General features: G+C 43.2%; 1 protein-coding gene across 5 annotated transcripts in view; it reads left to right on the top strand.

The window, feature by feature from the left end:
* TENT4A (terminal nucleotidyltransferase 4A) overlaps nucleotides 1-20,574 on the top strand; it is a 47,467-nt gene extending 26,893 nt beyond the window's left edge. Inside the window, exons 3-13 of one of the 5 annotated variants that reach the window (XM_036308418.1) lie at nucleotides 985-1,031; nucleotides 2,399-2,519; nucleotides 5,493-5,600; nucleotides 6,643-6,771; nucleotides 10,225-10,438; nucleotides 13,058-13,184; nucleotides 14,258-14,358; nucleotides 15,018-15,190; nucleotides 15,634-15,792; nucleotides 16,831-16,995; nucleotides 18,305-20,574. In XM_036308418.1, the coding sequence (XP_036164311.1) occupies nucleotides 985-1,031; nucleotides 2,399-2,519; nucleotides 5,493-5,600; nucleotides 6,643-6,771; nucleotides 10,225-10,438; nucleotides 13,058-13,184; nucleotides 14,258-14,358; nucleotides 15,018-15,190; nucleotides 15,634-15,792; nucleotides 16,831-16,995; nucleotides 18,305-18,496 (1,536 nt within the window). In that variant the 3' untranslated portion in view covers nucleotides 18,497-20,574. Of the gene's footprint in view, nucleotides 1-984; nucleotides 1,032-2,398; nucleotides 2,520-5,492; nucleotides 5,601-6,642; nucleotides 6,772-10,224; nucleotides 10,439-13,057; nucleotides 13,185-14,257; nucleotides 14,359-15,017; nucleotides 15,191-15,633; nucleotides 15,793-16,830; nucleotides 16,996-18,301 lie in introns of all 5 variants that reach the window. The other 4 variants (XM_036308417.1, XM_036308420.1, XM_036308419.1 and 1 more) reach the window with 4 other exon arrangements.
* The last annotated feature ends 294 nt before the right edge of the window (nucleotides 20,575-20,868 follow it).

The following is a 20,868-nucleotide window of genomic DNA, read 5'->3' as shown; positions in this document are numbered from 1 at the left end:
TGTAACGTGTCAGTCCTGTCTGTGCAGACCTATGTCTCCCTTATTGGCCCAAGGCAGGGATTCTCCAGATGTGGTCCTGGGCCAGGCAGCAGCATATCTATCACCTGAGAGCTTGTTAGAAATGCACCTGCTGAGTCAGACACCTTGGAGGGGCAGGAGTCTGTGTTTAACATGCCTTCCTGGTGGTCCTGACATATTCATGTGTGAGGACCACTGGCCTAAGGTTTTTTGGAATGGTGTGATTATTTTTCTTTTAAATTCACCTTAAGGTTAGAAATTTTACCCCTTCCCCACCACTCATCGTAGCATAAGTTCATTTTTGTGGAAATTGAAAGTGCTTCCTCACCTACCACTTTTAGAGTAAATGAACTAGAGTCCATTGAGTTGAGGGCCACTGACATTTGTAGTGCTTAGCTCAGGCAACATGAACATGTCATCTGACCAAGTTATGATGGTCCGCCCACAGGCTCCTGACCTAATCGGTCAGCCTCTCCTACCAGTGACCAGGGACCATGACTGGTGGCCCACAGTGATGGAGATGAGCTGGCAGCTGAAGAGCATGTGAGCTCCCAGTGAGCCAGGCAGCAGCTTGATTCCCCTCCACTTTTAAAGTGACTTACTACAATATCTTTGGCTTTAACTTCAGTGCCCTGGCATAATGCCCTGCCTCTGTGTCCCAGCTGTGGGTTTGAAAGTTTTTGGAGAGTTTGAACCAGGCTCTAAAAAGTCCTTGGCTTTGGCAGGTGTGGGCAAGGCCAATAATTATTTTGTCTCTTAATTTTGAGTTTTTAAAAATTCCTTTTTGGGGAAGGTCTTTAACTTAAAAGATTAACTAGATTTCATTGGATTGTTTTTGGATCCTCCCAACGTGCAGGGCAATCTAAATTTTACCCCGAAGTAGGAGTGAGGCCTTTCTTTCAGTGAGAAGTAATCAAAGGATGACTGAATTGTCACCAGTTCTAAGACAATCATTCTTTCTTTCAGGTCCAGATATTTGGCAGCTTTAGTACTGGTCTCTATCTTCCAACTAGGTGAGTGCCGGATTAGTGTTTATGTTTTCTGGGAGCAGGGGAATGGCGGTGTCTCTGTCTGTTTTCAGGGCTCATAGTAGGTTTCTTCAAGTCTAAGGCTAGAAGCACGAGCTAAAGGAAAAGACTAGAGAGCACAGAGGGGACATAGGAAATATAATTTAATTTACTATTATGGTAATTGATTGCTTTGTATTTTTTTCTTGTATTTAATTTGATGGGGTATGAAAGTGCTGGACACTAGAAACATTAAGAAGATGAGTAAGAGGACCAGGGGAAGAAAATGCAATAGAAAACATTCCGCTTATATTTTTGGATATGTTTTGAAAAATTGATCTTATGTTTTCATGAAGATTCAAGCAAAATTTTAATTAAATAATACTCATTAAGCTGTGTATTTGACAGAAAATTGTCAAACAAATTTACATGCTAACGTCATTCTTCACTGTTTCCCTATCTCTTGAAAGCCAATTCCAGCATGGCAGCAGGGCTGAATCTGGAGTGGCTGAAGGGCATTTCCCCAAACCTGAAAAGGATGCAAAAATGATTGCTTGCTGCCAGACAGCTAAGGGCATCTCTATCTACATGTTATTGCCTCCTACTGGCAAAACACCTGAACAGCCGTAGGCAGTTTCTCCAAAACCAGATAATCTGGCAATGGACTCTGTATAGAAACCTGACCCTTTGATATGTATATCTCCACATTGCCTTAGGACAATTTGTGTTAATAAAAAGCAAGGGATCCTGAGACAAGATCATCTTAGTTTCTTTAGCTAGGCTCCTCTGACTCCCTATTATGCCTTTCAAAATTGTGCTTCATTTCTGGACTCTTTATTAAGTTACACACAGCCCTTCTAGATGCTGGAACAAGAACCCCGGCACCTATCGAGGACTATTTTAATATCCAAATCAATTTATGTACATTGTTTCATTTAAAGTCTATTTTTTTGTTAATCCCCTGTTAGTATTTTGAGACTAAAGAGGCTGTAATCTCAGGGTTTGGAGTGGGCATTGGCAGGGCCAATGGGGAATTGAATAGCTTCAAGGAGTCCAGGAGTCCCGGGTCAGCATGAGTGACCCAGCATATACAGCACAGAGTGAGGGCCCAGAAACCTCAGAGAGGCAGATACTTTATTTCAGTCCCTTATTACCTCGTGATGTTGGGAGATTCTGTCAGCCTTTTTGTTTTCAGTCTTTATGTTACAAATACTACTTCATAAGCTACATTTTCTCTCCCTGAAAGGGATATCGGTAATAGGGTTACCTTGAGGGAGATGGGAGTGCAGGCTGTGGCACCAGCCCATCCCAGATGTCTGTGTTACCGCATGGTGAGGTGAGCAGCAGTTTATGGCCACTTTCCTTTTGTCCAGTGACATCGACTTAGTGGTCTTTGGAAAATGGGAGCGTCCTCCTCTCCAACTGTTGGAGCAGGCCCTGAGGAAGCACAACGTGGCTGAGCCAGGCTCCATCAAAGTTCTGGATAAAGCTACAGTAAGTGGAGGCCTGCTCCGATGCCGGGGTGATTAACGGGTTGTCTGCAGCAGGGATTGGTTATGTTTCTGAAGACTTCTCTACTTTTGGTGTAAATGTGCTTTCTAGTTGTCACCAGCTGAGAACCGGTTCAGTGACAGTCTGAATCACAAGTTGTGAGAGCATCCGACTGTTCCCGGCACTAAGATACATGACTGTCGACTTCTCTTAGGGCAGTGGTTCTCAACCTTCCTAATGCTGCGACCCTTTAATATAGTTCCTCATGTTGTGACCCCCAATTTCTTTCTTTTTTTTTTTTTTTAAATATATTTTATTGAGTTTTTACAGAGAGGAAAGGAGAGAGATAGAGAGTTAGAAACATCGATGAGAGAGAAACATCGACCAGCTGCCTCCTGCACACTCCCCACTGGGGATGTGCGCGCAACCCAGGTACATGCCCTTGACCGGAATCGAACCTGGGACCCTTCAGTCCGTAGGCCGACGCTCTATCAACTGAGCCAAACCGGTTTCAGCGTGACCCCCAATTTCATTGTTACAATTTGAACATAATTAAAGCATAGTGATTAATCACAAAAACAATATGTAATTATATATGTGTTTTCCGATGGTCTTAGGCAACCCCTGTGAAAGGGTCATTCGACCCCCAAAGGGGTCTCGACCCACAGGTTGAGAACCGCTGTCTTAGAGTGTGTGAGGAAAGGGTGTTAGTACCTTAAACGAGACGTGTTCAGTTGCTGTCCTTTCTAGAGTATGTAACTGAATGATTAAACCATGGCTTTTATTACATAGAAAAAGATTACTATTCGCCAAGTTATAGTTCAGAAAGAAATACTTACCTGTTTCATTCTAAAAGTACACATTTATGAAAAACCTCTTATCTTGGGAGGAGTTGGAAGATGAGACTGATTTTGAAGCATGTGTGTCAAGGTTTCTCTAAGTCCAAGATTAGAAACAGTGCAGGAACTGTAAGTTACTTGCCTGTTGTGTGATAGTTATTAGCTCACCTACACTACAGGCTAACATTTCATTTTTAAATTGTTTCAACCTGTATGAAGCCAGACTAAGTCCTTTTAGTTTTAAGAAAATTGTCAGAAATTAAGCTGTATCTTGCTCATGTAGTGGAGCCATTTGCTCACCTGCCTTCTAGCACCATGGATAAGTTTGGGCCATTTTTTAAACCACTTACAGGCATTATCTCAGTTAATCCTCCAAGGCATTCTCATTGGCAGAAGCTATTATTTTTCACATTTGGCAGGTGAGGAAACTGAGGCACAGAGAGGATAGGTAATTAGCCCAGGGTGGGCTCAACAGCCACGCCTTTTCTTCTGCTGCCAGAGGTCCACTGTCACCGGGTGTCCGTGGCAGTTGGCCTAGGGGAGCATTTTAGATCAGGTTGTGCACTGAAAACCCTGTGTCTCTATTGACTTCTGGACATTTTAAACCTTTAGCTAGATCCCATTTGTTTTGGTAAAGGGAATGCAGCCTTTTCAGTCCTTAGAGGCTGAATGACTAAAACATTGCCTTTTCTTCTGGAAAAACACAATTTTGGGGGTGAGGATGATTTAAATGATTGTTTGGGCATCTTTTATGAGGCCAGTTTTTTAAAAAAATGTCTTTTTATTGATTTCAGAGAGGAAGGGAGAGGGAGAGAGAGATGAAACATCAATGTTGAGAGAGAATCATTGATTGGCTGCCTCCTGTACACCTACTGGGGATCAAGCCTGCAACCCAGGCATGTGTCCTGACTAGGAATCGAACCATGACCTCCTGGTTCATAGGTTGACCTTTAATCATAGAGCCACACTGGCCAGTCTTGAGGCCAGTTTTGAGTGCCTTTTGGTGATAATTTCTATTGATGAGTATTTTCAAAATGGCCTTTTATTCTCTGACTAGAAGCCCAGCGCATGATTGAAATCGCCTGAGGAGGCGCCTCACCTCCCGCTGTGTGAGGAGGCACCCCACAGGCTGCCATGGAAATCAGGCTGGACTTGCACCATGGGCAGCCGGGACCCAGGCCTGACTCTCACAGCGCCAGCCACCAGGGGAGTCAGGCCTGACTGGCGCTGTGGGTGGCCGGGGCCCGCGCCTGACTTCCGCCCCAGGCCCCCTTGTTCCCCTGCCTGTGTCCACTCTGGGGCTGCCTGAGCCGTAGCGGCGGCTTGGCCAGCCCCAGGCCTCCCCAGCCCTCCTGCCTGTGTCCGCTCAGGGCCGGCGGCTCCGCTGTGCTGGCTCGGGCAGGTCCCCCTGTGTCTGTCTCCTCCGCTCAGGGCCTCACCTGAGCGCACAGCCTCCTCCTGTCTGGTCATGATCCATTACGGCGTCCCGGGCTAATTTTCATATTGCCTCTTTATATAAATAGATTTTTTAGGGGGGATTTTTTTTTTTTAGTTTGTTTTAAAGATTGAAATCCATAGTAGAATTGTTTGGAGAAACAACATCAGTACAAATTATAATTCTAAAAATGGCTTTGAAGTTCTCTTGAATGTTTTCAGAAATTCTAGCAAACATAATTTGGGGACAGGAGTTCCTGCCGATAATCAGGCACTTGTGGTGGAACCGGGACTTAGCTGGCCTTTCCATGTGGTAGGCAGGTGTATGGAGCCCGGGCCTTCCACCCCTCTTTCTCCTTCCTTCAGCACCTGTTCCCCTTTGCCCCATCTCATTGGCAGAAGCAGATAGTGGTCATGACGGATGCTTGACCACTGGCAAGATGCTGAGTCATGCCAGCAGGGCTGGGCAGAGGTGTTGCTGGGGTGGGGGGTGGGGGCGTTCTTGGGTTCTAAGGACTAGAGGTTAACTCTGGCAAAAAGTCCCTTTTCTTCTCATCTTTAAAATTTTGGGTTTATGATCTCTAAGCCCATTTTGTAAATAATTTTTTAAAAGCCTCTCTGTACAACTTTGGAAACATTTTGATGGCTGACTGTGGAGAATGTTGCATATTGAAGCACAATTTTTCAAATTAAACTTTTGCAGGTACCAATAATAAAACTCACAGACCAGGAGACTGAAGTTAAAGTTGACATCAGCTTCAACATGGAGACTGGGGTCCGGGCAGCAGAGTTCATCAAGAATTATATGAAGGTACTGCCATTAGCAAGTTAACACAATAAAAATCAGGGACTTAAGATATTATGTTGGGTATTGTTTCTCTTAAAAATGTTAAAAACTTTAAACTGATTGTTCATAATAATAGAGCCTGTACAGTTGTGTTATTTATCCTCAACTGAAAAACAGCTCTGTAGTTTCAATTGCCTGTAGTCTGGGTGCTGCTTCTTTCCACAGTTTCAGGGACCTTGCTCCTTCCATTTCTCTTTTCCTTCACATCATGTCTTGTCTGAGAGCTCATTTCTACCCCACAGACATGAAAACAACAGAAGTTTCCTCTGTCTCCCACCCCTTCTCCCGCCTATGCATTTCCTTGTTACCTTCACCCTGCTCTCCCCTTGGGAGGTCTGGACACTCATCCTGTTGTTGTCCCCTGCCTCATAAGCTTTCCCCCCTCCAACCTCCTCTGCTTTTCTCTGGGTGCCTCTGAGTGTTGGAGGTTCTTGCATTGGTTCCAGGATCTTCCCTTGATCACTGTCGCATCCTTCCTTCCCTTCACCTGCACAGCCCTCTGCCTGGCAGCAAGCCCTGGGAAGCATTTGAAGAAATGTACTCATTTATTCTCTGAGTTTTTCTTTGTGCAAATTTCCCCACCTTGTAACTGGGGAGGAGCTCCCCAATGGGATCTTAATGAGCCCTTTGAGGATGAGCCTAGAGCAGTGATGGCGAACCTTTGACACGTGTGTCAGAGGTGACACTCGAACTCGTTTTTTTGGTTGATTTTTCTTTGTTAAATGGCATTTAAATATATAAAATAAATATCAAAAATATTTACTTTGTTTTACTATGGTTGCACATATCAAAAAATTTCTATATGTGACACGGCACCAGAGTTAAGTTAGGGTTTTTCAAAATGCTGACATGCCAAGCTCAAAAGGTTCGCCATCACTGGCCTAGAGCTTTCCAAGGGGCAGGAGGATTGAGGAAGCTTTCTTTTCTACCATGTAAAATTTGCTATGTAATAAGTCTTCAAGGTATATAAACTAACCAGTAAATATTTCTCTTTTGGAATTTACAGAAATATTCATTGCTGCCTTACTTGATTTTAGTATTGAAACAGTTCCTCCTGCAGAGGGACCTGAATGAAGTTTTTACCGGTGGAATTAGCTCATATAGCCTAATTTTAATGGCCATTAGCTTTCTACAGGTGAGTGGGCTTTCTCCTCAGTAGGACTAGGTTCTTCCACGGTGGGTGTTCTGACCAGTTGCTGTGTGGGTCCCAGCTGTCCTCCTCTCCCTCCACTACTCTGTTTTGGTTTAGAAGAGATTGACTTCTAATTTTCATAATAAAACCCTATTTTGATGAATACTTCTTTCCTACTGTTCTTTATAGTTTATTTTGTAGCTGATTTAACTGTTAGAGGAGGGAGGGCCCATCTGGTTGTCAGTTAAGTGTATATCAGTCTAAACTCGAGGAAATACCTATACATTTAGAAAACTTTCATACCTTGATATACAATAAAAACATTTTTCTTGGTGCTTGACTATGATTTATACTGAAAACTATCTCAGAAAAAAGTTTGATACCGTATATGGTAAAAACAGGAAAATTGCTAGTAGTCAGTACAACTCCTGGTTGCACTGCCTTCAGTTACTTTGACTTCTTTGGCCTGTTTGTGCAGAGATGCTATACAAAGAGGGAAAATGGAATTTTTCTACAGTTTTAATCCCATTGACATGTCTTTCATTCTCGCCTCCACAATGCTGCCCTTATTGCCACTCTTCCCTAATTTTCGAACATAATTTTGAAGTAACAACCATCTCTTCTTAGCTTACTTTGTCATATGCAGTATGTCCTCGGGTTACGTCGGAGACCCGTTCCTATGGTGTGACGTAACGCGATTTTTGCAGTAAGTCCGAACCCACTTACATAACCACCTACGTCACTCACATGGAGCACATACACAGCAGCAATGAAGTGAAACAGTAAAAAAAATTTAAAAGAAAGATAACAATTCCTGACCTTTACTTGTGGTAAATAAATAATAAAAAACAAAGCACATATGTACATACGTCAAAATGACGGAACTTTTTTTTTTTAATAAATAAATGGGAGATGGCGATGTAACCATGAAATGACATATGTTGAGTCTGATGTAACCCCAGGACTGTCTGTATTCCTGATGTGAACTATTTTAGTAGCCATGTAGTAATGACAACTCCTTACTTTTATTGCCCTTGGCTAAGTGCCTTTTGTTTAATTACCCCATGGGATCCTTGCAGCTCTCCTCTGACCTAGGAGCTTTGCCTAGCATGGGTGGGATTGTCTTTGTCATCTCCACATTCTTTAGTGCAGTGGTTCTCAACCTTCCTAATGCCGCGACCCTTTAATACAGTTCTTCATGTTGTGGTGACCCCAACCATAAAATTATTTTCATTGCTACTTCATAACTGTAATTTTGCTACTGTTATGAATTGTAATGTAAATATCTGATATGCAGGATGTATTTTCATTGTTACAAATTGAACATAATTAAAGCATAGTGATTAATCACAAAAACAATATGTAATTATATATGTGTTTTCCGATGGTCCTAGGTGACCCCTGTGAAAGGGTCATTCAACCCACAGGTTGAGAACCGCTGCTTTAGTGTCTTGCCCCTCCTGCCTCAAAACTGAATTGTAGCACCTGAGTTCATTTCATGGCTAATTGAGGTAAGAAAACCCAGCCTTGCCCTGGGTAATCCTCAGGTATTTTATTTTGACTAGAAGGCAAGGAATAAGAAGGAGAGTAAGGTAAGGAAAAATAAGAATGCTACACTTGTGCCTTTGGAATATGCAGATCCTCAGAAGTCAAAGTTATGAACCCTAAAAATACTTTTAGGATTCCTCATGGAGCTCTGTGTTGTAAATTGTGCTTCTATCAGGATTTTTATTTTTGTGTGCTATCCAGTGTAACTCTATGCAGTTGGCAGTGTTCTCTCTGCCCTTGCAGTCCAGCATGGGCCAACGGGCCAGATGCCTACTGAGCATTGGCCATGTTGCTAGCAAGACCGACAAATGGAATTTTTAATTAATTGGTCTTAATTTATCCTGCATAATAAAAGGGTAATATGCAAATCTACTGTACAGTGGAATGACTGGTTGCTATGATGTGCACTGACACCAGGGGGCAGACGCTCAACGCAGGAGCTGCCCCATGGTGGTCAGTGTGCTCCCATCGGGGGAGCGCTGCTTAGCCAGAAGCTGGGCTCACGGCTGGCGAGCGCAGCAGTGGTGGTGGGAGCCTCTCCTGCCTCTGGAGCAGCACTAATGATGTCCGACTGCTAGCTTAGACCCGCTCCCCCTAAGCGGCCTAAGCTGGCAGTTGGGTATCCCCTGAGGGCTCCTGGAATGTGAAAAAAGGCACAGGCCAAGCTGAGGAACACCCCTTCCCCCCCAGTGCATGAATGTCGTGCACCGGGCCTCTAGTTTAAATATAAATAGCCATATGTGGCTCGTGGCTTTCCTTATGGGCAGCACAGGCCTGCATTGCTCAGATTTGGGTCTCTTAAATCAGTTACTCAGGAAGGTGTTAGTAGACAGTGACTTAGGTTAAAAAAAAGTCCATTACCCACTTAAAGAAATTGTGGCGCCAAACTGAGGCTGATGCTAATCTCTGACAAGTTTGCTATAAATATTATGATAGAATACTAAATTACTATACACAGTTAATGTTAATCCTTTCGCATTCTGGTTTTCTGTGATACTGTTTAATCTAATACTGCCCCCTTTTGGTTGTATTTTGGAACAATGAAATTAAGATTAGAATCTGTAAAATCACTTCCACCATCTAGACTAGCAATTTTCAATTTTTTTCATCTCATGGTACACATAAACTAGTTACTAAGTTCTGCAACACACCAAAAAATGTTATATTTTTTGCCAATCTGACAAAAAAAGATAGGTATAATTTTGATTCATTCACATAGGATGACTATTATTGTGTTGGCTGTTGTAATTTTTTTTTTTTTCATTTGACAATCTAAGGCAGGGGTGGGGAACATCGGCCTGTAGGCCATAGAAGGCCTGAGAAATCATTTGATGTGGCCCTGGCAAGGAATTAGGGGTGAGTTAATTAAATGTTTGACCAAATATAGCAGGCTAATTTTTAGGTTGATAATTTTGTATGGCCTACAAATGCTGTTATAAATATCCAAATGGCCCTTGGCAGAAAAAAGCTTCTCCACCCCTGATCTAAGGGAGAAGAGATCAATGCCCCTGATTGAATAGTTAGGTATTGCATGTTTTAAAAATTCTGTGGCACACCAGTTGAAAATTGTTGATTTAGATGACCCTAAATTGTGCAGAATATGGCCCACTCATCAGTGATTAGGAACTTGTGGTTAATCAGATGTCTGTGTTTGTAGGAAGTTGCTGTATAGATTACCAGTTTCAAAGAATTGAAGTATAATAAAAACGTTCAGTTAGAAGGTTCTATTTCTTTTGAATTCTCTTTATTGACCAGGCTTTGTTACTGACTTTGGCAACTGCTCTGAGCGTCCCAATGCCTGTGGGTGAGTGGGTGCTGCTGAGGGCGGTCCTAGAAGAGATCACTAGGTAGCAGATTTCATCACATGCAATCTTCTTTAGAAATGACTTGAATCCATTGCTTTTACAGTTGCATCCAAGAATTGATGCCCGGAGAGCTGATGAAAACCTTGGAATGCTTCTTGTAGAATTTTTTGAACTCTATGGAAGAAATTTTAATTACTTGAAAACTGGTATTAGAATAAAAGAAGGAGGTGCCTATATTGCCAAAGAAGAGATCATGAAAGCCATGACCAGCGGGTATAGACCTTCGATGCTGTGCATTGAGGACCCCTTGCTGCCTGGTAATGGCACTTTGCTCTGAACTTGCCCCAAGCATGCAGGGGCATCCCTTCCCCGGTGTACCGGTGTGGTGGTGGTGGTGGTGGTGGTGGTGGTGGTGTATCCTCAGGCCCTGGCAGGCAAGGGCAGTTCATTAGGACTCCTACTGTCCTAACAGTTAATAGTGACAATTTACGATTCCTTACTTAATGCTTCTAATTACTTATTGCAAAGTTGCAATTTTATTTACATTCTGTAGTCAACCAGAAAGATGTAGAATGTGAAAATTAAGAAAAAAGTTTATATTTTATTATAAAACTATTACATATTTATCATAAACCACTTAATTCCCAGAAGTATGTAGTAGAGAAAGAGCAAAGTATGCTATACTCGTCTCCCATTTTGGTGTATATTTCTCCCCCCTTTTTTTTTTTTTTACATGTATTGCAGCCTTATAAAAAAATGGCATATTATAATACAAACAGATTTTCAATTTGTTTTTTACTTAACAGTGTATCCAAGACCCCCTTTTTAATGTGAGTAGGGTCTGTTCAGTAACAAAGATTGCCAGCCACCTTGAAGAACCCGAACGAAGTTTTCCAGTTTTATTCTTTTTATTGTTTTTAAGGGTGCTCATATTCCCAACCTTTGTGACAGTCTTTTAAGTTTTTGCCAATCTGATAAAATCATGCAATATAAATTTTCATTTAATTTACATTTCTTTAATGATAGTGAGGTTAAGCACATTGTTATTTATCAATTCCACAAATGTTTATTGAGCATCTATTAGGTGAGACACTGTTCTTACTGTTGGTGATAAAGTCAGTGACGGACAGGTGACAGAAAAGGTGGTGGAGATGTCAGCTCCAGGTACACTGCCCCTTTGTATGTCTTTTGTGTGAGTTCATGTGCTTTGTCATGTGTCTGCTGGACTGTTCCCTTACCAATTTTGTGAGACTGTAAGTTAGGGAAGCCTTTCTTTTATCTCCCAGTTTGTCATTTGCACCTGGATTTATCTTTATTGTTGAAAATGTTACATATGTCCCCCTTTTTTCCCATTGACCCCCCTCCACCCACACCTGCCCTCCCCCCAGACCTTCACCCCATTACTGTTTGTGTCCATGGGTTATGCATATACGTTCTTTGGGTTTGGTATTTTTTATTGTTTAGCTTCTATATATATATTTATTTAATGTCCTCATATTTAATGATTTTTGTTTTATGGCTTTTGGGGTACAAAATTTATTTCTTAAAATTTTTTTAAAGAAAACATACTGACTCTTCTGTTGTTCGTAAATGCCAAGATTTATGTCATGCCTTTTCAGTAGTGATTTTCCCGGCAGCATGGTGTGGCAGGTTTTCATCATCTGTCCATGTTTGTAAGTTAAACACAGAATAAGTTAAACATTGTCTTCAGTGTTTGCTCAAATGTACTTAAAAAACAAAAACTCCACTATATCACTAGGTTATCCTATATAATAAAAGGGTAATATGCAAATTTACCTAAAGGGCTGAATGACCTGGAACGAACAGTCGCTATGATGCGCACTGACCACCAGGGGGCAGACGCTCAACGCATGAGCTTCCCCATGGTGGTCAGTGCACTCCCACAGGGGGAGCTCCTCTCAGCCACAAGCCGGGCTGACAGCTGCGAGCGCAGTGGCGGTGGTGGGAGCCTCTCCCACCTCCTTGGCAGTCGGACATCCCCCTGAGAGCTCTTGGACTGCAAGAGGGCACAGGCTGGGCTGAGGGAACCCGTCACCCCCTCCGCCCCCTACCCGGTGCCTGAATTTCATGCACCCGGCCTCTAGTCCTATATAATAAAAGGCTAATATGCAAATTGTCCCCTCGGGAGTTTGACCACTCTCTATGACGTGTGCTGACCACCAGGAGCAGCGTGGAATGAAGGAAGGCCCCATCCGGCAGCTGGGGAAGGAAATCCCCGATGGGCCCTGATCACCAGCCAGTCTTAGGAACCCTACCCGTGCATGAATTTCGTGCACCAGGCCTCTAGTATTATATAATTAAGTATGGAAAAGATACTGTTCCAATACTCAGAATACAGCTTCTAAAAAAAAATCCTTATCTGACTTGTGAAGAAATTTCATGTAAATTAAAATTAAGGTTAAGCTCCTTGACTATGACTTGCTTGGTGACTTCAGTGGCAGCTTTATTTGATTTACTACCCAACACCCAGAGTTCAGACCTGAACATTCTATCCTAGAGGATTTGCTCTGTGGGCCTCAGGTTAACTGCCTGCTGCAGTCGGTGTGCTCTCAGTCAGTGTGATGGCAGCCTGATTCAGGTTGCTGCTTTGGCCCACTTGTGTTTTTTGCCTCCTGGGGAGTTACTTGACTTTTTCATAAATGGTCACTCTGTCTCTGTGAGTGACATCTCTGTTCATGGAGGTAGACTCTGATCTGATGATGCAGATCAGGCCCCTCAGCTCAAGAACAACTTGGGATGCCATGTGGTGATTAACTAATGTGTGTTTGCAGGTGCGTGATCTGGCTTAGCTCTGGGGGTCTGGATATGTTTGAGTGGTGAGGGCCCGATTCAGAATAACTTTATATGAGAAAATAAAAAACATCGATAATGGCTCAAATGTTTGGTAGAGTTTTACAGCTGCCTTTCTGTTTCAGGAAATGATGTTGGCCGGAGCTCCTATGGGGCCATGCAGGTGAAGCAGGTTTTTGATTATGCATACATTGTACTCAGTCATGCTGTGTCACCGCTTGCAAGGTCCTATCCAAACAGAGATTCGGAAAGGTAACAGAAGTCATTCGACACCTTTGTTGGGTTCACAGCTGAAGGGCATGGTCCTTGCACCCTTATTAGCCTCTGTCGTTTGTTTCCATGAAGTTTTCTAATGTATGTGCCATCAAATTTTAGTAAAACTTGAAAATATCAGAAAAGGAAGACCTTTTAGGAATTCAGGATGGCTCTATTTGATTCATCCAAGGATAAGAGTTGAAAATTTCTTATTTGAGGAGCTAGCATTCCCCCCCCCCCCCCCGAATATTTTGTTTTGGGGAGGTGATTCTTGGCTTTTAAAACTTTGGAACTTGATGCTTTTTTCTGAGGGAGTCTTCAAAATGTTGGGTAGTCAGCTCTACATGAATGTGTATCCCAGTCCGCATGCCCCATCCCTTCTCTCTCAGGCACAACTATCCATCATTCTCCATTCTGGAACACTTATACACTTACTTCTAGTGAGAAATATTTATATTTGCCTGCAGATTATGGCGTTGTGGTGGAGGTGGTCGGATTGGGGGACAGAGAGAGAGAAGTGAGAGCAGGGAATGAAAAGAAGAATAGTATGATTGTCACAAGTGGTAGTTGAAAGTGCCATTGGCTCTGTTCCTTGGGCGGATTATGGATACGTAGGTTTGGAGACCCAGCGCTGGTGGTGGTAGACCTGTCATGGGTTTTGTGCCTCAGTCCACTCAGTGCTTTCAGGCAGCACTTTGGGGCCCTGTGGTGGGTGCACTGTCTCCCATTCTCACCGTGCAGGGGAAGTGGGAATTTTAGACCTTTGTGATCATGGCGGGTGAGGAGGGTGGACTTCCCTACTTAGGCATAGGATTTAAATAGTCTTTTGCAGATCATTTAGGTTCAAGAACTTGTACATAAATGAATCCACTTTTACTCTACTGTGATCTCAAAGTACGTTTAGGCTCAACCATCAGAAATCATGTGTTTTTAAAACTTATTTTAGCTTTTTTCCTGTATTTCACTTAGGAAAGCAATATTTTGGTAAAAGTATAAATAGCCAGTGAAAAGGGTTCATGGCTTCACAGTCCTGTTGTGCTATATTGATGTCCCTCCTTGTCCTTTTGTAGTACTTTAGGAAGAATCGTCAAGGTAACTCAGGAAGTGATTGACTACCGGCGGTGGATCAAGGAGAAGTGGGGCAGCAAGGTCCACCCAGCTCCCGACCTTGGTGAGAAATTAATTTAGTCAGTCACCTTTCACCTTCTGACCATTCATGCAGGAGTATCCCCTTTGTTCCTTCCTGGGACATTGTTCACACTAAGAAAAATACCTAGTTTTTCTTTAAGAGTTTAATTTAAAACTATAAGACTTAGGTCAGCACCACGCAGAAGAAATATAATGTGTGCCACATGGAATTTTAAAGTTTCTAGTAACTGCCTAAAAAATGTAAAACATGATAATATGATTTATTCAATTTAGTGTTCAAATACTAACATATCAAAATGTAATCAATATAAAAATTATTGAGATATTTTGGAACCTTCTTTCATACAAGAGCTGAAATCCAGTGTGTATTTATACTTATAGCATATCCCAATTAGCATGTTAAATTTCCACCAGAAATATTTGATCTGTGTTTAGATTTCATAAAATGTATAGTTGAAAACTCTTTACATAGCAAGTTGTTTCAGATATACTTAAATGTTTTCTAATAACTAGAATATAATTTTAAAAATTAATTAAATAGAATTAGAAATTCAGTTTGTCAGCCTCATTAGCATCATTTTAAGGCTCAGTCACATCTGTGGCTGGTGGCTATCCCATCAGGCCCACATGTCTGCGCTCCTAGAAAAATGACTCACCTAGACTGTGTTTTTCCTTCCACAGACAATAGAATTAAGATAAAAGAGCGAATAAACACATGTGATGGGGAGCAGCCCCAGCGCCGAGACCCGGAGCCACCCTACACCCAGCACCTGACCTTGTCTCTGCCCTGCCCCCAGCTTCTCTCCTCGGGCTCCTCTGCGTCTTCCGTGTCTTCACTTTCTGGAAGTGACATTGTGAGTGTGTCAGCTGGGAGGTCTGTCTGTGGAAAGCATCCATAGCAGGGAGTTTTTATCACTCTCTCTGTGTATGTGACACCACCCTAGGTCTGCAGTGAGTGGTCCCCACTCTGCTGTGAGCCTCATTCTCAGTGGCCCATGTGGCCCCTTGTAAATGGTAATGCTACTGACGGTAGAATTACAGTGGACTTCCTTGAATAGTTTTTTAAAAACTTATTTGGAAATAAAACAATTAAGTCTAGGCATCCTTTCTGTATTTCCTTTACATTTTCCTTCAGTTTTGAAATGAAGCAAATGTGAGCAGCTTTGGGCTGCCTGTTGTTGAGCAGCAGTAATGGACGGATTCTAGCAACCTTGCATAGCAAGCATGCTGCAGGCATTTCTTTCGTGACCTTAAGAAGTCGCCTCTGTACAGCCCTCCCTGTTCTTTCTGCTCACAGGATTCCGACACCCCGCCCTGCACAACGCCCAGCGTTTACCAGTTCAGTCTGCAAGCACCCACTCCCCTGCTGGCCAGCTTGCCGACCGCCTTGCCCATGCCGAGTGGCAAGCCTCAGTCCACTACTTCCAGAACATTGGTCATGACAACTAACACTCAGGTATGTGGCCACTGGTGCCCATCCTGTGATAGGTCCTTAGGAACTGTGTAGGAGTGGCTGACACTTTGATTTAGGAAAAGAACTTTAAAGGTCTTTGGAAAGTACATTTCTGTCTCGTAGGAAATTATCCTCATTTGTGGGTCTCATAGAATATAATTCCTGTCATTCTTTACATTGATACCCAGCTTGAGACCACTGTCCTGGGTTGTGTCAGAGAGAGGGACTGATGCTTTCCTCAGGCAGAAATGGACACTTGTCCCTGTTTCCCCTGAGGATCACAGAGTTTACACTCTTACCAAGTGTAATAGACACTTTGACCTTTTCACATTGTTTTCACACAGGCAATATTTATAGGACTTTGGCTATTAGAATATGTTCTTTCTTTTTTAAATTTAGACAAAGACGTCTGAAAGACAATATCCAAAATACGAAATTTTGTTTCAACTTCCCAATTATATATCAGTTGAATATGTATATATATAAAACCCATCACATTAATTTACTTTAAAGAGTAAAGCCAGTTTCTCCAACGTGGTTATAATTGAGTGTACTAGTAAAGTGACATAGATACATGCAAGGAGGGTCACACTCTTCAGAGGTCTGTGGGGCAAAGGACTAAGACGTGAGTAGTGCAGTTTTGGAAAGTCTGAGGCTTCACGCCAGCACCCTGTGCTGTGACGGAACGGTGATGCAGAAATAGGAGCAGTCCTCAACTACGGAGGAGGGCAGGGACCGCCTGCCTCGGTGCCAGCTGCAGGCTGTTGCTGCTATGGACTGTTTCCAGAGACTCAAGGGACAGTTACTCTGATGGCTGTAGTTTTTGAATTGTTATTTGGTCTTAATAAATATTGAAACGTTCTGACTTGGGTTACTAGCTATACTTCATATTGTGATTGCGGTTTCAGAACATAAAATATTTCTGATTTAGAACAAAATCTTGTGAGGTTCTAGTCAAACACAAACCGGGCCTCAGACCTGGAATGGTTGACCTGTATTGGCTCTGCGCCTTATGGGTGTCTCTGTTGGTTCTTTCCCTAGACTAGGTTTACTATACCTCCGCCGACCCTGGGTGTGGCCCCCATTCCTTGCAGACAAGTGGGTGTTGAAGGAACTTCAGCACTGAAGGCCGTGCACCACATGTCTTCCCCGGCCATTCCATCCGCGTCTCCTAACCCGCTCTCCAGCCCTCATCTGTATCATAAGGTAGGTCTCCCATCCGGCCCAAGCCCCTGGCACCCACCATAGCAGGTTCATGATAGGTGTTGCTTAATTGCCACCTCTGCCAAAGAGAGAATTCCAGAGACTTAAATACACACACACACACACACACACACACACACACATATACACACATTTAAAATATATTTTTATTGATTTCAGAGAGTAAGGGAGAGGGAGAGAGAGATAGAAACATCAATGATGAGAGAGAATCATTGATCGGCTGCCTCCTGCACACCTTCTACTAAGGATCGAGCCTGCAACCTGGGCATGTGCCCTTGACCGGAATCGAACCCGGGACCCTTCAGTCCATGGGCTGATGCTCTATCCACTGAGCCAAACCAGCTAGGGCTAAGTATATTTTTATTGATTTCAGAGAGGAAAGGAGAGGGAGAGAGAGATCTCCTGGGGATCGAGCCCTTAACCCAGGCCATGTGCCCTTGACTGGGATCAAACCCAGGACCCTTCAGTCCGCAGGCGGACACTCGATCCACTGATCCAAACTGGCCAGGGCTCTAGAGACTTTTTAAAAGGGAATTTGTTTTCTGGTCATTCAGCTGTTTGCTTTCCCTTGTAACAAATAAAACTTTAAAAGTGTTAAGAAATTATTTTAAAATTTAATATAGCTTAATTCCTTTCCAAATATATTTCTCTTAATTTGTCTAGTGAAATTTTTAGCATAAAACTGAAGCAAGTGAAGAATATTTTGTTTTCCCATGTATCAATTTACGTGCTAAAAACTTTGGTTTTCAAGAAGCAAATAGAATTTAGAACAGATATTGATGCGGCTCTTTGCAGTGCTTTTCATTCCCGCAGCATCACTCCCTCCCAGTGCTTTGCCTGGCACCCTGGCAGAAGGCGAGGTGGGCTGGCAGGGCTCAAAGTTCATTTGCTTTCTAGGCCCCGGGGTCCCTGCCAGTGCCCTTCTCCATTTCCCTGTGGCTCATCTAAGTCCAAATCCAACACATTAGAAACTGTTGCATAATAAGATAACGGGCCATTGTGAAGTTCCTGTGCTCGTGAAGTGCCAAGGTGTTTGAAAGAGCTGTGACTGGCATCTTCCAGTAGGAACAGGGTATAGTGTTTGAGGCCAGTGTTCCCCTGGGCCCTCATGGGCTGTATTTGCTGCATTTATCACTGTCCCTCATCACTCCAGCCAGGTCCTTCATGGCTTAGGCTCACTGCCCCGAGGCTGAGCTCACAGGAGCTGGGATGGGCGAGTCTCCCATGGCACTGGTGTTTCTTGTTTCCAAGCCACTCTTCATCGTGCTGTTTCTCTTTATCTCTTCAGCAGCACAGTGGCATGAAGCTGGCCATGAAAGGCTCTCACAACCACAGCCAAGGTGGCAGCTACAGCTCTGTGGGCAGTGGAGGTGTGCGACCCCCTGTGGGCAACCGAGGACACCACCAGTATAACCGTACCAGCTGGAGGAGGAAAAAACACACGCACACGAGGGACAGCCTGCCTGTCAGTCTCAGCAGATAATAGCTCCTGGTGGCGCCTCCTGGCCACCACCCTTCCGAGACTGACCCGGGTGGCCTCGGCGCCTGGCAGGAACTGAGACCAGCATCCAGCACATCAGCCGGGCCCCTCAAACGCCTGCTGCTGATCACTCTGCATGTTCCTTGTGTGGTGGTCACGTCCATCTTAAAGAACAGCTCCTTGTGCTCATCTGTGAAGCCTTATTCCACGTGGACGCTGTTTTCTGCCTTCCCAGGATCCTTCCAGAAGCAGGTCTGGACCTGGAGCTGCAGGGGGTGAAGTCGGCTTGGGCGTTTGTTTCTCAGCTGTGTCTGTTCCTTCGAGGTTGGGTGTTTTCATCTTACGTTTGTCAGAGCCACAGAGATCAACCCCATATCGGCTCTTCCTCGGCGGATGGATGGAGGTCACATTGTTTTACTGCCCTCACGTTTTGTTTCAAGTTTCAGAACTGTTTTTCTATGTAAATATTGAAAACTTATCATTTGTGCAATAACTCAGATATTTTTTATTTAATTTCCTATTTTCACATAAGTTATATTTAAGGGAAGAGGGAATTTTTTTTTAAACAAGCTTAGGTCCTTTCCCGAGTTGCTTTTCTAAGTTGGGTTCATAGGGTTGGCTGGTTGTCTGGTGAGCACCGTTGCAAACACCATGAGTGAGGGGGCTTGGGTTTATTTTTATGTTTATTATTTGGGTCAGAGGGGAAGCCTCTCAATTTATGATGAAGGAGCCGAGTTGCCCCCTAGTTTTCTGAAGGGGTTTGGCCCCCGAGTCTTCTGACCAGCTGCCTGCCGGTTCTGCCGTCCAGCCTGTCTGTTGTCTCGCTCTGACCATGGAGTTTTAACGTTTTGGTTTTTGGTTCTTTTAAAATAGACAACAAATCCAGCATTTAAAGTGCCAGAAGTATAACTTTCTAAGGGGAGAAGAGGTTGTCACATTATAAAAAAAAAAAAAAATGTGAACTACATGCTTCAGTCGGCTTTAGTAATAACAGCCTGTAATGATGGGGCTGGTGAGGATCATGACGGACAATGGTGCCCAGTTTAGGAATGTGGAGAAAGGAATTATGTTGATTCCATTGAGGAATCTGTATAGCAGTATGCATTCGTTCTGTTAAGAGCAAATATAGGAAAAGTACTTCAGCTGCTCAGCAAATATAGGAAAAATGCTTCAGCTGCTCAGCTCGCTGTGGGGAGTATTCCTAATGCTTGCAGGAGAGCACAGCCCAGTGTCGGGCTGGGAGGGCTGGCGCCCAACTTGAGAAGCATACAGGTATACTATGCAAGTGTATTCTGCCATGACAACCACTGTCTTTGTTACCTTTTTTGGAACAAGAATATATCCATCCTGCCTAACCCTGAGTTTTTGGAACACTACAATTGTCCTGGGATTTAGCTGCATCTCATAGGTCTGACTTCCCATTTCTAACATGGGGTATTGGCCCCGCTGAACACTACAGGGAGGTTGGCCTTTGGAGTCCACTAGTGGAGTATGTTGAGACAAGAAACTTATTACCATGACACCTGATTGATATGCTGAGTGATATCTGAATGTGATGGACACCCAGCAAGGACAAGCTTTAAAATGTCTACGGTCTGTTTGGTTTTAAGCAGGACTGGCCCACATTATCATTGAGAGCTGCCAGCTGTGACTGCAGCTTCCCTAGGAGGCATTCCAGAATAGAGTAGCACATTTTGTCTACAGTTCTTAATGATCGAAAGTTATCAGAATATTTAAAAATATTTAAATTGTAAACCTATTGATAAAGAGGTATTTATAAAACTGATATGTAGGTCTGTACTAATCTCTACATATTAGCAATATTGACTGTAACCCTATACACTAAGGACACCTCTGCAGGGACGGCGGCCAGTGTCCCATGGGTGCCCATTTTAAAGCTCGATTCACACGCACAGGTGCCATGCTCCACCCCGTCATGGTGAAGGAATGAATTGGCCTGGCTACCACTGTGGTCACAAAGGATATCATGTTTCAATTTTTTTTGTGTGCAAACAACAAAATTGACATATTTTTATGTAAAGTTTTTCTATTCTTTGATTTTTAATAAACTTTGGAAATCATGTAGTGTTTGTGTGTGAACTTTCAAGGGGAAAGGTGCTTCCTACAGTTTCACATTCTGGGATTTTCTAAATTTAGGCAATGGAAAAGATTTCATCCATTGGTTCAGCAAATTCAGAACTTAGTTGGGGTTCCAAGTTATGGATGAGAGAATCGGAATTGAAGAGTGTCTGTTCTCATGCTGTGCTGATACGGGCTCAGTCAAACCATTCAAATGATACATGTGATTTCTGAGGCTGATTCTGGGATACTATGTACTTAGACTCCCAAATGAAATGTGTTTCTTCTTTTATATT

Source organism: Myotis myotis, unplaced genomic scaffold (assembly GCF_014108235.1).
Source record: "Myotis myotis isolate mMyoMyo1 unplaced genomic scaffold, mMyoMyo1.p scaffold_m19_p_5, whole genome shotgun sequence".
Lineage (NCBI taxonomy): Eukaryota > Metazoa > Chordata > Mammalia > Chiroptera > Vespertilionidae > Myotis > Myotis myotis.
The sequence above is the reverse complement of the archived record's forward strand: the minus strand, read 5'-3'. Positions and strand labels throughout refer to the sequence as shown.